Genomic DNA, 21260 nt, shown 5'->3' with positions numbered 1-21260 from the left:
GATCTTGGGGTTTGGATGGGCTTTTGAATTGGTGAAGAAATGAATTAAATTGGATTTTTAATTCAATTTTTGGCCCATGAAAAATTGCTTCCAGGAGGCTGCCCTGCCCTTGTGGAGGGCAGGGCAGAAAATGGTGCGTGTTGGTGCTTTGCGTGCGCGTTTGGACGAGCTGGTGCTGCAGGATGCTGCCCTGCCCTTGCGGAGGGCAGGGCAGAACTTTTTGATGCGCCAGATTTGATGCCCGTGCGCCAGATTGATGCTGCCGAATGATGCCTTGGTGCGTCAGAATGGTGCGCTGGCCGTGCCACAAGAAAATGCTGCCCTGCCCTCGCGGAGGGCAGGGCAATGTCTCCATATTGAAGTCCCGTGTTTGAGACTTGGATGACGCGCACGCTACCTATTTTCCTTGGTTCTCTTGGTACCAAAGTGAGGCTTAATTCCTTGCTTCCTCATGGTGCCGTGTTCGATTCTTGTAGCAAGCATAGGTAAGCTTTTTCCTTTGATTTATTTTCCATGAAGGCCCGATATTGCCCTTGAGGAGGGCAGGGCAGTGTTTTTGATCTTCTTGATTCCAAGGCACAGATTTGTGCTCTGCCCTTGTCGTGGGCAGGGCAGAGTTGCCTTTCAAGCCTTGTTCCCTTATGTTGCCCTCCTAGAGGGCAGTGTACCCTTATGGAGGGCAATGCTTGCTTCCTCCATTATGCGCCACGCCTTTTTCTCCTTGGGCCACGCTTCCTTAAGCCACGCTTCCTCTTTTCTTCTTTTCTTCACCTACAATAAACCAAAACAACCACTCCAAGTGTCACTAAATTCACAAGGCTTATAAATCAATTAAAAATCAATTAAATTTAGCTTAAACCTCATGAGTTAACATCAATTTAATGGTGGTTGTTTGATTTAAAGAAGTTATGCATTTTCACTCCAAACCACTTACTTAGGATGCAAGAAAGTGCATAAAGACTAATAAAACAAGTGAAATTAGCTTGAAAAATGGGTATATGATGACCAGTCATCACAACACCAAACTTAAATCTTGCTTGTCCCCAAGCAAGCATCAAAACTAAGAGAAAATGAAATGAACAAGAAAAGACAACATATCCTTATTAGGCAAATAGCAGAACTTGATTTATGGAGTCTTTATGCAGACAATGATAACTCAATTATTGTTGCTGTTACATAATATACATCTTTCCATTAAAGGCTTGCTAAACTTGCTGTTATAAGACTTACTTTTTAATTACTCCCTTGCTAACTTTTCTTTCTTATAATGCTTAACAAGCTTATTCTTTTGGAGGTTTGGTGTCTAATGTTGCAGTAGTAGCCTTTGGCTTTATTTTTTTCTTTTACTCAACATCTTTCCACCACAGACACATGGCTCACTATTTCTTCCTAGGATCATTGATGCCCAGCATCTCTTTGGATAACTAAATGTTCTGTATCTAAGTTGCTCTTTATTGTGAACTTTCAATTGGCCATCCCAAATCAGTTGATCTAAGTGACCGGGTTTTAAAATACCCCTTAGAATTTACTTATCCAAGCATATCTTAGTACAAGAACACCACAGGCATATGTCCTAGGGTCCAAGCTATTGGTGTCCAACCTTTATTCTTTGTTTTTCTTGCCACTTTGGCTTTTTCTTCTTCCTTTTCTTTCTGTTTTTGTTCCCAAGGGCTTTTTCTTTTATTGATAAGAATCTTTATAACAGCAAGCTAACTCTCACTTAAATGAAAATGATATTATGCAACAATTATTTCATGAGTTATGCATTTAATCAAACATATACACCACCATTAACTTCCATTCTACTTATGCAACAATGGATATTTACTTTTCAATTCAAACAATTCTCTTTTATTCAAGCATATGGGAAACAAAACAAAATTCAAGCTAAGTGATGAATGACAAGCATTATGCAGATCATTTTTCTAGCTACTTATTGAACAAAGAAAAGTACAAGAAAATGAAATAAAAAGGAAATAGACAGTGGAGGCATATCATGTTTCAGACATGCTTCTCCTTATTAGAAGAATGAAAGAAGGGGTATGAAAGAACTTTGCCACCTTCTATTGGTCGTGGCTGCTGCTTGATTCTCCCTTTTTCTTCTTTCTCTTCCCTTGCTTGGAATAATCTCGGATCTCTTCACCAGGACATCTTCTACCCCAGACAGAATCTAAGAGTCCTGAGAGCCCAACATCTTCCAATCTTTTAAAAGTTGCCTCTGTATAGTGACGAGACCTTGCTTGTTGCTTGGCTCCAAATTCAGGGCATTGCTCAAATGGCTTGATCTGAGGATTGAGTGTTGGCAAATTATGGGTCAAGTACTCCAACCTTGCTTGCATGTTTTCATCATTCTCCATTCTTTGCGCATATCTAACTTCTCCCATGGTGTGATGAATATTCTTCCATTGATACAGGTTGTGACTATATTCCCCTGCTTTAGCTTGACTAAAGTACAGCTTATCATATGATTCTTTGAATTCTTTGTATTGCTCTTTTTGTCCTTCAAGAATCTGTGCTTGAAATTCTTACTGCTGAGTCATCATTTGCTGTTGCCATCTCTCTTGCTTCTCCTCCATTTGACGCTGCCAAGCTTCTCGTTCCTCTTTATCTTTCAGATATTGCCCCCTAAACTCTGGATGGGGCTCTAGATATTGCTCTTGGCGCCCCAGATTTTGCTCTTGTTAAGTTTGCATGAGTTGTTGAGATAGCTCTTCTATTGCTCTGTGTAGCTGGCTCATGTCTATAGCATCATGAGCTTGATTTCGTCCTTCCTCTCTTTGTGATCTCCTTTGTCTGGGAGCTACCACCTCCTCTGGATCATCTTTTTCATTTATTCCTTCCATACTCTTCTTAGTGATCCCTTTCCCCTTTTTCGCTTTCTCTGTGTCCTCATCTTCAAAGATTACTCCAGCTTTGTCGCATAGCCTGAGGATGGTACTTGGATGTCCAAGACCACTTGATTTGCTTGTGCTATTAGCCATCTCTTGAATACTGTCGGCTATGAGTTGTGTGAGGTTGATTTCACCTCCATGTAAGATGCAGTATGTCAAGAGTGCTCGTTTGATTGTGACCCAAGAGGCGTTTCCAGTAGGAAGGATAGATCTCCTCACTATTTCATACCATCCCTTGGCCACAGGAGTAAGATTTATCCTCCTCAAGTGACTTGGAATTCCCTTTGAATCTCTTTCCCAATCTGTATTCTCCATACATAACCCCTGCAAGATCTCATCAGGATTGTTTTCCATCTGCAATCTGGTTTCATAACTGGGCTCTGCATAAGTTATGGTTCTCAACTTTAGGGCCCTTGTGATGGCTGCTGGGCTAAAACTCACTTCAACTCCTCTGACATAACTTGTGTAAGGGGCACTATCTTTGTTTTCTTTTACAGCATTTGCATAGAACTCCCTGATCATGACTGCACTGATGTCAACAAGAGGAGCACATAAAAGTTTCCACCTTCTTTCTTTAGTGATTTGCCTCATGATGGGGTATTCCCCGTCCCTCAACTCAAGGCCTTTCTCATAGATTACATTCTTTGTCTCCATGAACCTATGATATCTCCCTTCATGGAATTGGGATCTAAATTTGTTTGCATCAAATGATGGAGGTTCGGCTACCATAGGTTCCTTTCCCGGCCTTCTTTTTGAACTTGACGAGGCCATTGGATTTGAGGTGAGAAGAAGGAAAAAGTGAGAATAGAAGAAGTATGTGTTGTGTTTGGGATGAGTCTCGGTTCGGTTCTGTTGTGTGAGATAAGGGAATTATTTTAGTTTTGGGAGTAGAGGGGATTATGGCTTTCATGTGAAGGTAGCTTGAATGAGTGTGTAAACCGTTTAGTGCTACGGCTATTAATAGGCAGATTCTTCAAGCTTTCCAACAAAACCACAATGAATGAGGAAGGAGCTCGTTGGTGCTCATGAAGGGTTGAGATTGAGTTGTTCATCCAAAGGATTCATGGAATGGACGGTCTGCATGCATTGTTGAGGCTTTGACGAGGATTCTCTTCTCATTGGTTGCATGCATTTAGGTGTTCGATGATGCATGCATACAAATTCTGCTTCCCAAGGAGCACGCTCTCCTAGGCCCATGTGACTACTCCTCACTTAGCTTGTCCTAACCGTGGCCCCTCCTTATTTTTGTCTCAATCTTTTTCTCCTGCATGAACCAAAACAGCTAGCCTTAGAACTTTAATATAGTCGTTGGCAATTTATTTGCAATAAAGAAAAAAATTATTTTGTTTTGTTTAATTGTTATTTATTATTATTATTTTTTTTTATCAATTGTGCCCCTTAATTAAAGATGCTAAAAGTTGGTGAACACCAAACTTATCTTTTATTGAGGGGATGGCTTAGCAATGCAAACCATTCTTCACAATTGATGTATTTTATAAAAAAAAATTTGATGCATGATCCCTTTCTGTATGGTTTTGATTTCATGAATAGGAAATGATCTGTTGAACAGTGTTACATATGCAGACACCAAACTTAGTGTTTGATCATATGCTTCATCAAAATGATTTTTCATATGTTCTAAGAATAGCCCCCTTTCTTTTGAAAAGCAAAAATTGGGTGTGCCTTAAGGGACACCAAACTTAGAAGTCTGACTTATGCTCTAAAATAAAGTCTGCATTTATCAAATATGAAAGTTCAAAATCATACTCAGGAAATCATAGCTTATTAGATGAAAGAGAAGACAGAAATCTTAAATCATGGGTTGCCTCCCATGAAGCGCTCTTTTATTGTCACTAGCTTGACATTGAACTCCCTTTAGGGTGGTTGATGTTGGTGATGTCTCAACTTGTCACCTCTCACTGTAAGCTTTCTCTGTGTGCCTTGATGCTCAATTTCCATATGCTCAAGAGAAAGTACTTGGTTGACAGTGTAATAATCTTTTGTTCCCAACTGTTGATACACTAATTGCACCTTGTCACCTTTGGCAAATCCTTCAGTTGGGATTTTTCTTATTCTTCCACCCTTTGTAGGCCTTTTTCTTGTTTTTCTTCTTTTTCTTTCTTGTTGATCTTTCTTTCTTGACAGTGACTTGGGTTGTGATACCTTCCTTCTTGTTTATCATCCCAGCTTCTTTTTGAATTCCTGTTTTTTCTTGCAGCTGCTTGTTTTTCTGTTCTACTGACTTGTCGGTTGCTTGCTTTGGAAGGAAGTCACTACTTGTCTTGCTTGTTTCTTCATCCCTTTGTAATTCTGGAAAAACTTTCAAGGTGATGCTCTCCTCATGCATCCTGAGGGTTAGCTCTCCCTGCTCTATATCCACAATGGCTCTAGCAGTGGCCAAAAATGGTCGACCAAGTATTATGGAATCATTTCCATTTTCTGATGGATCCAGGATCACAAAATCTGCCGGATAGATGAACTTGTCAACCTTAACTAAAAGGTTCTCAATCAGCCCTTTAGGATATACTACTGATTGGTCCACCAACTCCAAGGACATCTGTATTGGTTTCACCTCCTCTATGCCAAGCTTTTTCACTAAAGAAGATGGGATTAGATTTATGCTTGCTCCTAAATCACACATCCCCTTGTTGATGAATAGGCTTCCAATAGTGCAAGGTAAGAAGAAACCTCCAGGATCCTCAAGCTTGGGAGGGAGTCCCTTTTTTATGAGTGCACTGCATTCTTCACTAAGCATTACAGTCTCCTTCTCATTCCAACTTTTCTTCTTGTTGATGAGCTCCTTTAAGAACTTGGCATACAGAGGCATTTGCTCCAATGCCTCAGCCAAAGGTATGTTGATTTCCAGCTTCTTGAAAGTCTCAAGAAATTTGTGGAAATGCTGATCCTTTGTCTCTTTGTGGAATCTTTGAGGATAAGGTGGTGGGGGTGTCAAGCTTTTCTCCCCTTGAAGTTGTCTAGGAATCGGTTCTTCCATGATCTACTTTCCCTTCTTCAGATTCTGTGGTTGGTTGTTTTCCTCTGTGAGTTTTTCTGGGACATTCTTGCTTGTCATGTCCTTGTTGATGGCTTCATCATTCTTTGTTGGCTCTTTGTCATTCTCCATAAGTTTCTTGGTTGCTCCTTGGTTACCATCCACTAACATCTTTCCACTCCTTAGTTGCACGACTTTGCATTCTTCCTTTGGGTTAGGAATGGTGTCACTTGGTAGTGATCTTGATGGTTTTTCAACAGAAATCTGTTTGGAGATTTGTCCAATTTGCCTTTCTAAGTTCTTCATGGTGGCTTCTTGGTTCTTTGTTGTCAATTCTTGATTCTTCATCATTTTTTCCATGAGCAGCTCTAGATTAGTGATCCTCTGGGATTCTTGTGAGATGGGTTGGTTTTGGGGTGTTGTTGGATGATGGTAAGTGCTTTGGTTAGTTGGATGGTTATTGGGTAGGTGATGGTTAGAGTTGGGGTAATTATTTTGTGGTTTTCTATATGTATTTTGGTTAGTGTTTGGTTGGGGGTTGTGGTTTGTGCTTTTCCAATTGTTCTAACTTGAGTTTCTTTGCCATGGTTGTTGGCTTTGATTGTGGTTGTCTCCCCATCTGAGGTTGGGATGGTTCTTCCAAGATGGATTGTAAGTATCACCATAGACTTCATTTGTTCCAGGATTTTGGTTGTGCATGTATTGGACTTGCTCTTGCTGTTGCTCCTCTTGAGTTTCTTCACTTTGCACCCATGTGGTTGATGGTTGGCTTGTGGCACTCACTGATGCTACTTGCAGGCCATCAATTCTTTTGGCCATTTGCTCAAACTGTTGTTGAATCTGCTGCTGCATCATCTTGTTCTGAGCTAGAATTGAATCAACTCCTTCCAACTCCATTACTCCTCTTCTTTGTGATGGTTGGCGTTGTCTTTGATGAGCAAAGAAATATTGGTTGTTGGCCACCATATCGATGAGGTTTTGAGCTTCCTCTGTAGTTTTCATGAGTTGTAATGAGCCTCCAGCTGAATGATCAAGTGCTTCTTGAGCCTTCAGAGTAAGTCCTTCATAGAAGTTCTGCAACTTATCCCACTCAGTAAACATCTCTGGTGGACATTTCCTCAATAGTGCCTTATACCTTTCCCATGCTTCATATAGATTCTCAGCTTCCATTTGAGTGAATGTCTGCACCTCAGTCTTCAATCTTATGATCCTTTGAGGGGGATAAAATTTGGCAAGAAACTTGCTCACCAAGTCATCCCAAGTGTTGATGCTTTCCTTTGGGAACGTTTCTAGCCATTGAGTGGCTTTGTCCCTGAGAGAGAATGGAAAGAGCAACAACTTGTAAATGTCAGGAGACACACCATTGGTTTTGACAGTGTCACAAATCCTCAAGAAGGTAGATAAATGTTGATTCAGATCCTCCAATGGCCCTCCTCCAAAAGAACAGTTGTTTTGGACTAGTGTGATGAGCTGTGGCTTTAGTTCAAAGTTGTTTGCATTGACATTGGGGGGAAGAATGCTACTCCCACAATGTCTAGCATTTGCAAATGTGTAGGAAGCCAGTACTCTTCTTTGTTGTGGGTTATTGTTGGCTCCTCCTTCTGGTTGATTGGGATTTGATGGATCTCCTTCCATTTCTTGAAATTCCTCCTCAGATTCTTCCTCTCCAATGACGTTCTTCCCTCTTTCAACTCTTCTTATTCTTCGAAGAGTTCTTTGGTCAATTTCAGAGAGAATAGGGGAGGTTCTTCCTGTACCTGACATACAAACACAAAATAAAAAACACACAGAACCAGAAAATCAATGAAACTTCAATCTATTGCTAGAATGAAGTTTTAGTTAGTTTAAGCAAAAATTCAAACAGTTAGTGTGTTAGAGAAACAGAAAAGCAAAAGTGCTTGATCTAGACCTCCACTTCACTTAATCATTGTCAATCTATTTCAATCCCCGGCAACGGCGCCAAAAACTTGATGTGCGGAAAACGATCCGACACAAAACTCACCGGCAAGTGTACCGGGTCGCATCAAGTAATAATAACTCACATGAGTGAGGTCGATCCCACAGGGATTGAAGGATTGAGCAATTTTAGTTTAGTGGTTGATTTAGTCAAGCAAATCAAGGATTGGTTGAGTGATTTTGTATCCAACAGTAAGTAAACAACAGGAAATGTAAAGGGAGAGGGATGAATTGCAGAAATCAAAGAGACTTAGAAGTAAAGGTGCTGAATCTTAAAGAACAAGAAATTAAATGACTGAAACTTAAAGTGCAAGAAATGTAAATTGCAGTAAATTAAAGAGCAAGAAATATAAATTGCAATAATGAAAAGGGAATTGAGGATTGGGATTTCAGAATTTAAGCAATGGAAATTAAAGTGCAGCAAGTAATAAAGCAGAAGATGAATTAGAAATACTTAAAATTCAAACAGAGAATGGAAAGGGATTGCAGTAGGGGTTCACAGAAGAACCAAAAGGAAAATGTGATCTCAGGACTTTAGAGACTAGGTAGCAAAGCCTAGATCTCAATTGCCTTCCCAGATCCAAATTCACAAAGCAATTAACAAGAAATTGAAGAAGAAGCAGTAAAGGAAATGTGTTTGAATTCAATTATGCAGAAGAGAAATTAAAGAGCTCTTGAGTGGAGATTGAGACAGAATTTCCTCAATTCTTAACACCCAAGACTCAAACAAGAAAAGTAAAAATGCCCAAGCAAGAACGAGGAAGAAGAGAGATCAATTCTCCTCCCCAATTCTCTGAAATCTCAGTGAAGTCTCTCAAAGAAAAATTGCAAAATGAATATTCAAAGCTCAAAGCCAAAAGTTCAAAATTCAAAAATCAAGTAAAAGGTCCTAATTACATTAAACTAGCTCCTATTTATACACTTTCTATTCTTGGATCTTGGGGTTTGGATGGGCTTTTGAATTGGTAAAGAAATGAATTAAATTGGATTTTTAATTCAATTTTTGGCCCATGAAAAATTGCTTCCAGGAGGCTGCCCTGCCATTGTGGAGGGCAGGGCAGAAAATGGTGCGTGTTGGTGCTTTGCGTGCGCGTTTGGACGAGCTGGTGCTGCAGGATGCTGCCCTGCCCTTGCGGAGGGCAGGGCAGAACTTTTTGATGCGCCAAATTTGATCCCCGTGCGCCAGATTGATGCTGCCGAGTGATGCCTTGGTGCGCCAGAATGGTGCGCTGGCCGTGCCACAACAAAATGCTGCCCTGCCCTTGCGGAGGGCAGGGCAATGTCTCCAGATTGAAGTCCCGTGTTCGAGACTTGGATGACGCGCACGCTACCTATTTTTCTTGGTTCTCTTGGTACCAAAGTGAGGCTTAATTCCTTGCTTCCTCATGGTGCCGTGTTCGATTCTTGTAGCAAGCATAGGTAAGCTTTTTCCTTTGATTTATTTTCCATGAAGGCCCGATATTTCCCTTGAGGAGGGCAGGGCAGTGTTTTTGATCTTCTTGATTCCAAGGCACAGATTTGTGCTCTGCCCTTGTCGTAGGCAGGGCAGAGTTGCCTTTCAAGCCTTGTTCCCTTATGTTGCCCTCCTAGAGGGCAGTGTGCCCTTGTGGAGGGCAATGCTTGCTTCCTCCATTATGCACCACGCCTTTTTCTCCTTGGGCTACGCTTCCTTAAGCCACGCTTCCTCTTTTCTTCTTTTCTTCACCTACAATAAACCAAAACAACCACTCCAAGTATCACTAAATTCACAAGGCTTATAAATCAATTAAAAATCAATTAAATTTAGCTTAAACCTCATGAGTTAACATCAATTTAATGGTGGTTGTTTGATTTAATGAAGTTATGCATTTTAACTCCAAACCACTTACTTAGGATGCAAGAAAGTGCATAAAGACTAATAAAACAAGTGAAATTAGCTTGAAAAATGGGTATATGATGACCAGTCATCACTTCTCAACCAGAAAGCCCAAATTGCTACAGCCCTAGCAGGAGCCCAATCAAAAGAAACATTAGCAAAACATCTTTAGCAGATCATGCAGTTGATTGAAGAAGATAAAGTACACAAGGAAGACCCTACTTCTTCAGCAAAATCCTCAAGTGATTATAATCAAAACGAAGATGATTGCTTCAGGATCAACCTAGGAGAAGTTTAGATAAGCATTTCAAAATTTATGTAATTTCAAAAAATCAAAAATAGTATCAACTTGTACTGTATAAATAATACCGGTTAACATAACATGTACTGTAGAAACAGTAGAATCTAGGTCTATAAAAGGAAACCTCAGCAACATTCTGAGGCAGAGTTTTTAGAAACACAATATTAGAGAAAGAAGTTACAGAGAGAGGCTCTGAGAATCCTTTTTAAGCCTTTAAACTCCTTCTTTCTTCAAGCTTTATTTCTTCAAGTTTTCTTCAATCCAATTCAATAAAGATTTTCCAGTTCCTCAATTTTGTGTTTTTCCAGTTCTTCAATTTCGTGTTTTTCTTTTAAGCTTTTTGCATCTGCATATGTGTGCGGACTACCGTCACATATATATATATATATATATATATATATATATATATATATATATATATATATATATATATATATCATTTTTAGTAATAAAAGTAGAGTTTAATTTTGATTCACTCATAATGTAAAGTGTTTTATATACTCGTGCAATCACATCCATTTTTTGGGATGACCATTTAAACGGCCAATGTAAAAGGTAGTTATTTTTACTAATGTGATGCACATAATAGAATGCACGTGTAAAATACTTTACACTAACAATGTATTAAAATTAAATTCAATAAAAATAATAATAAAAATAGAAAAAATAAAAATTTTGAAAGAATAATAAGGGAATAAAATGTGTACATAAAGTATTATATATTGACAAAAATACTCTATTATTCACAACTTTGATGGTACTCCATAATTCACCATATTTTGTCCATAGCCTCTAAGCATGAATCGGGTTGATTTCTATTTTTTACTCTTTCAATTTTAAAATTCCACGTCGGTAATCCAAATACGTAAACCATTACAATTAGCAGTGGATTAGCTATATTCTTTTTCCCTAGTAATCCGCTATAACTAATAACGGTTTTTATATACATCTTCCTTCATAAATAGCGGTAATGTACAGTACTCTTTGTTGATCCATAATAAAATATACATTTCAATTAGGTATCCTTTAAAAATGGTATAATATTCAGCTTTTAATTACAATAATTTAAAAAATGTAAAACAAATACAACTAAAAATTATTAATAGATTTAGCGTCATTTTAAAATTTAATACACATTTAAAATACAAACTAAATAAAACTAAAATTTAAAATTTAAATTTTAAATTTTTGTTTCAAATTTAATATATTTAATTATTAATATATTATAATTTAAATACACATCTAAAAATTAAATTATTCAAAATTCAAAATTTTGATTTTAAAATTCTAAAATAAATCTTAAACCATCTAATTATATTTATTTGATAGTTTTTGGATGTGTTCTAAAAATACTTTGAGTACGATTGTATTATTTTGTATGCGTAATAAACTTACAAAATAAACTAATTTTAAACATTAGCTAAAATACCAAACAATAATAACATCAGTAAAAAAAATTAAAATGAATAAATACTAATGCTCAAATAAATAATAAAAATTTCAACTAATACTACGATAATACATGTTAGATATATTTTTATTCATAAGATATAAAAAATTTAAATTAATTATTGATTTTAATAATTTTGAAAACGTTAATGTTCAAATAAGTAATGAATAAATTTAACTCATGATAAAATAATAAATATTAGATGTATTTTATTAAATCAAATATCAAAAGAATAATTGTATTTTTAGTGTTTATATTTAAATGTTAGAATTTATAATTTTGGATGTGTTTCAAAAATAATTTATATATAATATCATATTTTTAGATGTGTTATAATTAGAAAAAAAAAACTTTTTATGAACATACCATCTATATATTCCTACTTAAACTTTTAAATTTTGGATGTGTTTCAAAAATAATTTATATATAACATCATATTTTTAGATGTGTTATAATTAAAAAAAAATATGAACATACTATCTACATCTTTTTACTTAAATTTTTTATTTTTTGTGCGTCTTTAATCAAACTAATTAAGTATGAATTACTTTATTTAAAAACGTTAATGTTCAAATAAGTAACAAAAAAATTCAACTAATAATTAAATAATAAATATTAGTTACATTTTATCGAATCAAAAATAAAAAGATTAATGGTATTATTAACGTTTATATTTAAATTTTATAATTTTATGATTTTATTTAGATGTGTTTTAAAAATATTTTGTATATAATATCATACTATTAGATGTGTTATAATTAAAAAAAATTATGAACATACTATCTACATCTTCTTACTTAAACTTTTGATTTTTTGTGCTTCTTCACTCAAACTTATTAAATAAAAATTATTTTATTGATAACAATTCTATTATTAAAACCAAATAAGATCAACTGTGTCACAATTGAATAAAAATAGATTACTATGTTTATTTGTGCTTTATCTGATGCTCCGCCTGCAAAAGATGATTATGCACCCATTTAAATTTGTCTTCCACGTCATATTTTTTATGTTTGTTATCAATGTGTGCTAGAATTGGAAAAGAAAATATTTTATGAACACAAATATAGTAGAATGGAACCACAAGAAATAGCCTTAATAATGACAAGTTATAAGATTTTAAAGATTTAAAGTGTGTCAATTACTCCTTCGTTTCGAAACTATATACAAGTATAATCATATAAATAAGGGGGCAAATAATAATAATAATAATAATAATAATAATAATAATAATAATAAAAGAAGAAAAAGGTGCTACCTGATTTTATCGAGGAAAATGTTCTGGTTGAGTTCCAAGACGAGAGAGTGGTGTTATCACATTTAAAAATGTAACGTAAAGAACGAAAAAGAAATCGTGTTTTTTATATGAAGTAACGTAAGAGAAGGAATGAAACAATAACTAACTATAAAGTGGGTAGAAAGTTAAAGAAATTTAAGTTTTTAAAATTTAAATTAAGTTTAATTATAAATATGTATCTGAAAAATAGAGATATATTTTCTAAAAAAAATTAAATAATATTAAAGGCTGACCAAAGACTGATTTATGTTGTATAAATAGTATTTTCCTAAAATATAATAGGAATAGGAACAACATTACAACCATAATACATATCTATATTCTTTATTAACTTTCCAAAAAGAGAAAATAAAGATTCTTAATATAACTCTATATTGCTTATACACTTCACTTAAGAACTATATCATATTATATATCATGTCTTTTAGAAACTTAAATCTACTAATTTTCTTATTAATTATTAAGACATTTCTAATTAACTCCAACTAATATCTTTACAAGATTTTAATATAGCAAGTTGGCAACTTGTTTTACTAGTTGATAAACATGCTAATATATGATGGTGAATTCTATGGTGTAGAAGGAAAATTCTTTCTACACCTGTATGTTTTTGTTGTCAAGAGTAGTGTGTGACAAATGTCTAGAGAGAGAAGAGTTGAGGACAATGTCTCATAATGTTTAAGTAAGTTTCAGTATGTTTTTTCACCTCAAGCAAGTGAAGGGATTTATTGATTAAATATGACAAATATGATTATGATGATGGGCTTCAGTTTGAATGTTTTGTTTTTTTAAATACTATCCATTTTGGGTCATATCATATTTACAAAATGGTTATATTTTTGTTTTGCATTAAAATGCGTACTTAAGTATTCATATGCTTTAGACTCATTTTGGCTAAATTCATATACAAAACATAAGCAAAATGAAAACGTCGCCATTTAATTTTATAGAAAAAAAAAAAAAAACAAAAAATTCATCAATTGTTAATTAAGGACTAATGTAAATAGGTTTATCGATTATGTTGTAGGGGATATCACTGCTGATTAACAAGCAAAACAAAAATAATGAGTTGTCACCTAATCAATTTTTCCTCCTTATGATAAACGTATATTTTCTGTCAAAAAAAAAATTTTGAATGTTTTATTAATTAATACAAAAATAGTTGCTATGTAATTTGTTTAGTTAGTTGATTTAGAGTTCAATGACAATATTAATAAATTATTTGGTCTTTACCTTTAAAATGAGATAATGTTTATGTCATTCTAAAAATCTCTAATTAAAATTTTAAATAAAAGTTAACACACAAATGTTGAGTTTTTGGATTAAAGATTGGCATTTAAGATTTAGGAATTAGAATTTATGATTTAGGGGATAACATTAGATTTAGGAATAGGTCCATGATTTAGAATGGTTTAGGTTTTAAATTTTATGCATGTTTTGTTTAGAGTTAGAATTTAAAAATAAAGGTTAAAAATTTAGGGTTTAAAGTTTATGGTTTACAATTTACGAATTAAATTTAGGGTTTAAGAATTATGGATTAGGATTTAGAATGTACGATTTAGGATTTAGAATATGCAGTGTAAGATTTAGTTTTGAATATTTATAAATGAGTGTTTATCGTTTAGGCGATATACATTTAGTATTTAAAGTATTAATTTAAATAAACATTTTGAAATAATTATTGAAATATAGTAGAAATACGATTAGAATAATAATTACTTAGTAATAAAAATTTTAATTAGTAATATATACTTTAAAAAATATATTAATTTATTATATATGTTAATGTATATACATTATTTAATTTATTTATATATAAATAATTAAATATATTTATATATGAATATATAATTATATATACATATTAAAATAAGTAGTTATTAATAAATGTTTGGAAGTTAAGTTTATTTTTTTATGTGTAAATAAAAGAAATTAAGTCATAGAAAAGGAGAATGTACGTTCTATGTGAGTTTAGAGGGATTACTTTAGTGAATATATATAATTTTTTTGTAAATTTAGCAACTCACAAAAACACAGTTTAAAATTCAGTAGGAAAAAAGGGCTATACATTAGTCCTTAATTGATAGTTGATGAATTCTTTGTATTTTTTTCTATAAAATTAAATGGGGACGTTTTCATTTTATTTATGTTTCGTATATGAATTTAACTAAAATAGGTCTAAAGTATATAAATATTTAGTACGTATTTTAATACAAAACAAAAATATAACTATTTTATAAATATGACATGACTCATAATAGATAGAATTTTACAAAAACCATTTAAATTGAGGCCATCATCATAATCACATTTGCCATGCTGAATCAATAATTCTTTCACGTGCTTTAGGGGACAAAGTACATTAAAACTTACCTGAATATGATGAGACATTGTCTTCCAACTCTTTTCTCTCTAGACAGTTGTTATATATTATTCTTGACAACAAAAATATATAAATATAAAAAGAATTTTCCTTCTACACCATAAAATTCACCATATATGATAACATAATTGTGATAAACTTTAATCAGAAAGTTTGACTATTCTTTTTGTAATTTCATCAATTTTAATTCGTCAAACTTGATACAATTTTTATAATCTGGTTTTTATCAACATTGATGAATTCAATTTATATTTTTTTTGGACACTTGAATAAGTTGGCATATTAAAACTCCTATAATCTTCTAATAATTTGATTATTAGTAATGGATAAATTCAGTTTAGTTTTCAAAAAATGTGTTTCACAAACACAGCAACACAATAGGAAAAGAAAAATTTGAACAAATGTGTGGCTAATTTTGAGATAACAAATCTACATTCATGATGAGTAGTAAGTACTTGTCTTTATCAAAAAATTGAGTTTGGTTAACTTGTGCTACGAATACAAAATAAGAGTTTTTATTAAAAATATAAAAAGTTTAAGTTTTTAACATATTTATTTTGTATTTAATAAGTAATCTTAATATATACTCTTAAGATATAAAATAGCAAAATTCTAAAGGATTTTTGGAAATTAATTCTTATAATTAGAGATCATAGAATACTAAGTAACCAATAACTTTCTCGAACAACATGAACAACCATCAATCAAATCAAAACACACTATACTTTCAAATTAACCCACCTAAATCTTAATATTAGAATAATCATCCACACACCTAATAAAATGAACATCTGATATATCTATTGTTCACATTGTTTAGTATTTTATTATCTACCTATACTTTTCTTAGAATTTATCTTCTCTTTACAAGTGTTAGAAAACGTTTGGTTCATTAAAAACGGGATTTCATTTTAAATTTTTTTCTAAATGTAAAATGTTTTGTATCAAACTATCAATTAATACTGAAAGGAACAAAGATATAAGCATAAAATCACGAAAAGATAGAGTAAGCTAAAAAAATTTTAACATCTATCAAGAAAACTAGTCCCCACGGCCACGAGGCTCAACCCTCGCCATGTTCAGAACATAAGCTACGCTGATTGCTGAATACATGGCGACACAAGCGAGGGTCATGCCCTCTCCCGTGTCGATTCATACATTAAAATCTTCATATTTGGTATGACCCCTTCCCATTTCCTCCATCAAACTACGTCTCAATCCATTTCTGATTTTACACCACAAATCCACCGACTTCTCTATCCTTGTACTTCTTTTTCCCCTTAATTTGTTTTCTCCCTAAAAACTATTCCCCGTTATCCTCTTTCCAGTACTGACATGTTACTAAATAACACGGAGAATATTTTCACCGAATATTTTCACCTTATTAACAGTTATAATATTATAATATAATATACATTGGCTACGTGGTAAGCTTTTATTTTGTAATGTTAACCCAAACATCAAACATGCTTTGCATATCGAGTGAGAACTAAAAAACTTCGGAAAACGCACAAAACTCCAGCTTGTATACGTTTTTGGAGTAAGATTAGAGATCTTACTTCTCCCAATTCCAAGTTAAAAAGGAACACATCAAACTGCAGAAAACAAGTCCTTGTTACATTCATCTAACCAAACGAATTTACATCAATAACCTTCCCCTACCATTATATCTATACTAACAATTAACGACAACAAACATTAAAAAAAAAAGCGAGAAAAATATTTAACTATCCCTAACAAACCAAGCCCCATTTTCACTTTCACTTCTTAGTCTTCTTCGCCGCTACTTTCTTCGCAGGAGACTTCACGCTTTTCGGCTTTTTAACTGGCGTCTTCTTCACCGGCTTGGAAGCAACCTTCTTCGCCGGAGCATTCGCTTTTGGCTTCCGCTTCGGCTTTGCAGAAGCAGGAGCAGTTTTGGCTTTAGGTTTGGCAGCGGCCTTCTTCGTAATGGCAGCTGGTTTGGCTTTAGGTTTGGACGCAGGCTTAGGACCAGGCTTGGAAGCCGCCGCGGCTTTAGGCTTGGCGGCGGCAGCAGAAGAAGCCTTCGCTGGAGCCTTCACTGGAGCGGGAGGAGAAGCAGCTTTCGGCGCAAGCTTGAATGAATTCTTCACTTTCACGAGCTTTCCAGCAGCGACGGATTTCTTGAGGTTGTGGAGAAGAAGCTTCCGGAAGGTTGGTGGAAGATTCCTGTGCTTCTCTTCGATGAACTTCGTTATCGCATATTGGCTTGAACCAGTTCTCTCTTTCAAACTCGAAATCGCATCCGTTATCATCTAGAAAATAACAACACATCGAATTAGAATTCACAATTCATAATTTATAATTCACAATTTTTGAATTTAAAATTAAATTTTGAATGGATTATGAATAATTTTTGTGCATACCTCGGCGAAGGTGGGGTGAGAAGGAGGCTTCTTGGACGCAGCCGTTTTCTTAGTCTTGGGCTGTGCTGCGGCGGTAGACATGGCTGAAACTGAACCACAAAATTTAAACCAGAGGTTGCAATAACCGTTTTCGAGAGAGAGAGATAGTGCTTTATGTGATGAAGAGTTGGGTATGATACAGGCTTATGACGCAGAGATAAACGGTGGAGGGGAATTTATATAGAAGGTGGTGAGAGGGAAATGGCGAGTTCTGATTGGTTGGGATGGGGTTCACACGGATCGGGAACCTTTGTGAAGTTTTGAACTTTAACCGTTGGATGAATGTTTATCTACGGTGGAGATCGCGAGTCAGCGGAAGCACTTGGATTGTGGATGGACGCTAACTAAGGTTGCATTGGGGTTTCGGGGTTGCGGATTAGAGCTTTGTTTTATTTTGTTTCCTTTTGGTTATTTTTCTACCCTTTTTTTTTTTGGGTGTGTTTCTAGGGTGATTTAATTTGGGAATAATATTTGATTTAATCCATGGTTTTTAATCAAGTTTGGTTTTCTTCTTGGTCTGCTTCTCCGGATTTTAGACACTCTTTTTTGGCCTATTTGCTTCATCAGATTGGGGGAAATTTTCTTTACAACTTCCCTTGTGTTTTTCATATTAAATGTGATTTTTTACTTTAATTTTGGTATTCAAGTTATGAATCGAAATCAATGTGATTTTGTGCTTGGTTGGGATCCATAATCAAATGGTACACCAATCCTAGGGTACAAAACTTAGGTTGGGATCCAAAAGGTTGTGTTTGTTTATTATTTCAAATTAATGAATATCTAGATACAAAGGCATATACGCACATAAGATAAAGATGGATAAAAATACATATATATTCGTACTTTAAAATTGATTACACATTTATTTTAAATATTTTTATATAAATCGAATCAAATTAAGAATGATAACGGGTCTTTGTGGGAGAGGGAACATGCCCCCTGCCTCCCATAACACTTCTCGTCCCCATCCTGTCTCCGCAATAGGTAATGGGGACCTCGTACTCGCCGAAAAATTGAATATTTGTGGATATTTGTGAATTTAAAAAAAAAATATTAAAAATAAAAAAAATAGAAAAATAGAAAAAAAAATTGGAAAAATCAAGATAATTTTTAATTTTCATTACAAACATAATTTTATTAGGATTTAAAGACTCAAATAGCAATAACCGACAAAATATATTCATAAAAATATAATTTATCACTTCAAAGCTAAACACTGCTACTCTAACTTATGAGAATAAAATACTATTACAACATCCACCAATGATAATGGTAATATGGTACAAATGACAAGAGCAACCATATTTAAGTGACTATGATCCACCTTTAAAGCTTGTGAAAATGATAAATATCTGTATTGTTCTTTCTACAAACATATATATAATGAGAATTTGGGTCTTTTAAAATGAAATTTAGATGAAGTAAACCCTTTTCAGTCAGAGGGATTGAATCTAAATATGATTTTTTTTTTTATGAAATAGTACTCTTAGGCTTTTGAAATCCTGGTTTGGCTGCAGGAATATAGAAAATGTGTGCATAAGAAGAGCACCAAACCAAATCTCCACAACTATAATCTATAGGCATTTGGCAACAAGAATTCATATGTATATATACTTCATATATAATTCATCAAAGACATATTTGTTTGAATCCTATTCATATATCGATAAGAACAATTAAAAGTTAAAATCAAAATCGTATAATAAATCAACAATAATATGAAAAAATAGCGTATTGTATATAATTTACTTACTTGAACATATCCTTCATAGAGACACATGTTTAGCAGAATCATAAAAATGCTTCAAGGTAAATGATGAGCGGATATTTTATACGCTTTTTTATATTATTTTCATATAGTTTGTGGTAGTTTTTATTAAGTTTTTATAGGTTTTAGTGTTAAATTCACATTTTTTTATTCTACTATGGGTTTTTGTGTTTTTGGAAAAAATCAAGTAATTTCTGGCTGAAATTGAGGAGTTGGAGCAGAAGTCTGATTCAGAGACAGAAAAAGCACTGCAGATGTCGTCCAGATCTAACAGTGCAGAGAAGCAGGGAATTTGGAAGTCCCTAGCCTCTCAGGACCAAGAGGTCCCACAAAAGCTCCACTTACCCCACCTTCTTCTTTTCCATTGATCATATTTGCTCGAGGACAAGCAAAACTCTTAAGTTTGGTGTTGCAAAACCTTTGCTTTGTGACTTCTACCACTCTTAAGTATAGAAGAAGAGGATGGAGCAAACAAGAGAGCATGCACATGAACTTGTGCAGCCGCCTCAACAAAGACAAAGGAGTGACATAGAAGAGATCAAGCACTACATGGGATCCTCAAGGAGGAGCACTGGCCACCATCATTCAGGTGGATTCGTTCTCTTTTACTCCTTTCCTGTTAATTTTCTGTTTTATGTCTGTTTATTTGTTTTCTTGTCCTAGTTGAATGATCATTTGCATTTGATGTCTTAAAAGTTGTAAAATGTTCCATATATCTCTCACCTTGCTTAATAAAAAAAAATTTATTGAAAAGAATTAAGAGATACATAAATTTCAGTTTAAAATAAGATTGGTTTAATTAGTTTGATGTGGTGTCATTTGCTTTTGTTATCTGAATGTATGAAATAAACAGTGCATATTTGAAGTTGAAATTTATGAATGTTGTCTCTTGAAAGAATAAGGAAAAAAGAAAAGTATTATTGATAATCTGAAAAATCCAAAAATTGATTCTTAAAGCAAGAAAAAGCAGAAAAAAATGGCGAAAAAAGAAAAAGAAAAAGAAATAAAAAGCAGAAAAATCCATTACTGCCCAAAAATGCAGGAAAATGAGGGCAGATTGAAAAAGTCAATAACCTTTTAAACCAAAAGGCAAGGGTAAAAAGGCCCAAGGCTTTGAGCATTAATGGATAGGAGGGCCCAAAGAAATAAAATTCTGGCCTAAGTGGTTAAACCAAGTTGTCCCTAACCATGTGCTTGTGGCGTGAAAGTGTCAAGTGAAAAGCTTGAGACTGAGCGGTTAAAGTCGTAGTCCAAAGCAAAAAGAATGTGCTTAAGAATTCTAGACACCTCTATCTGGGGACTCTGGCAAAGCTGAGTCACAATCTAAAAAGGTTCACCCAGTTAAAGTGTATGTGGCATTATTGTATCTGGTGGTAATACTGGAAAACAAGGTGCTTAGGGTCATAGCCAAGAATCAGAAAGCTATGTTCAAGAATCAAAATAAGCTTAACTAGGAGAGTCAATGATATCATTTGGATTCTAATTTCCTAAAGATGCCAACATCTCTGAGTTTCAATGGATAGTTAGATGCCAAAACTATTTAGAAGCAAAAAGCTACTAAGACCCGCTCATCTGATTTTAACTAAGCTTCATTTGAAACTTAGAAATTTATTGTATCTTAATTTTCTTTTCTATCCTACCGTGTTTTTAGTTGCTTGGGGACAAGCAACAGTTTAAGTTTGGTGTTGTGATGAGCGGATATTTTATACGCTTTTTGACATCATTTTCATATAGTTTTTAGTAGTTTTTATTTAGTTTTTATTAAGTTTTTATAGGTTTTGGTGTTAAATTCACATTTTTGGATTCTACTATGAGTTTTTGTGTTTTTGGGCAAAATCAGGTAAATTCTGGCTAAAATTGAGGAGCTGGAGCAGAAGTCTGATTCAGTGACAGAGAAAGCACTGCAGATGCTATCTAGATCTGACCTGCTTGTATTCGAAA

General features: G+C 34.1%; 1 protein-coding gene across 1 annotated transcript; it reads right to left on the bottom strand.

The window, feature by feature from the left end:
* Positions 1 to 16721: 16721 nt before the first annotated feature.
* On the bottom strand, positions 16722 to 17742 carry LOC130947671 (histone H1-like). The gene is made up of 2 exons (XM_057876373.1): positions 17513 to 17742; positions 16722 to 17401 (listed from the first exon to the last, which is right to left on the bottom strand). The coding sequence occupies exons 1-2, from the start codon at positions 17591 to 17593 to the stop codon at positions 16886 to 16888; spliced, it is 597 nt and encodes a 198-aa protein (XP_057732356.1). The 5' UTR covers positions 17594 to 17742; the 3' UTR covers positions 16722 to 16885.
* Positions 17743 to 21260: the final 3518 nt, after the last annotated feature.

This window comes from Arachis stenosperma, chromosome 9, assembly GCF_014773155.1.
Source record: "Arachis stenosperma cultivar V10309 chromosome 9, arast.V10309.gnm1.PFL2, whole genome shotgun sequence".
NCBI classification, from domain to species: domain Eukaryota; kingdom Viridiplantae; phylum Streptophyta; class Magnoliopsida; order Fabales; family Fabaceae; genus Arachis; species Arachis stenosperma.
Note: the sequence above shows the minus strand (reverse complement) of the source record. Positions and strands in the feature narration are given on the sequence as shown.

Excerpts from the sequence above, each read along its gene's own strand:
- LOC130947671 (XM_057876373.1), bottom strand. The coding sequence starts at position 17,593 with ATGTCTACCGCCGCAGCACAGCCCAAGACTAAGAAAACGGCTGCGTCC. Across the intron at positions 17,402-17,512 it reads CTCACCCCACCTTCGCCGAG|ATGATAACGGATGCGATTTC; the intron begins GTATGCACAAAA and ends GTTATTTTCTAG.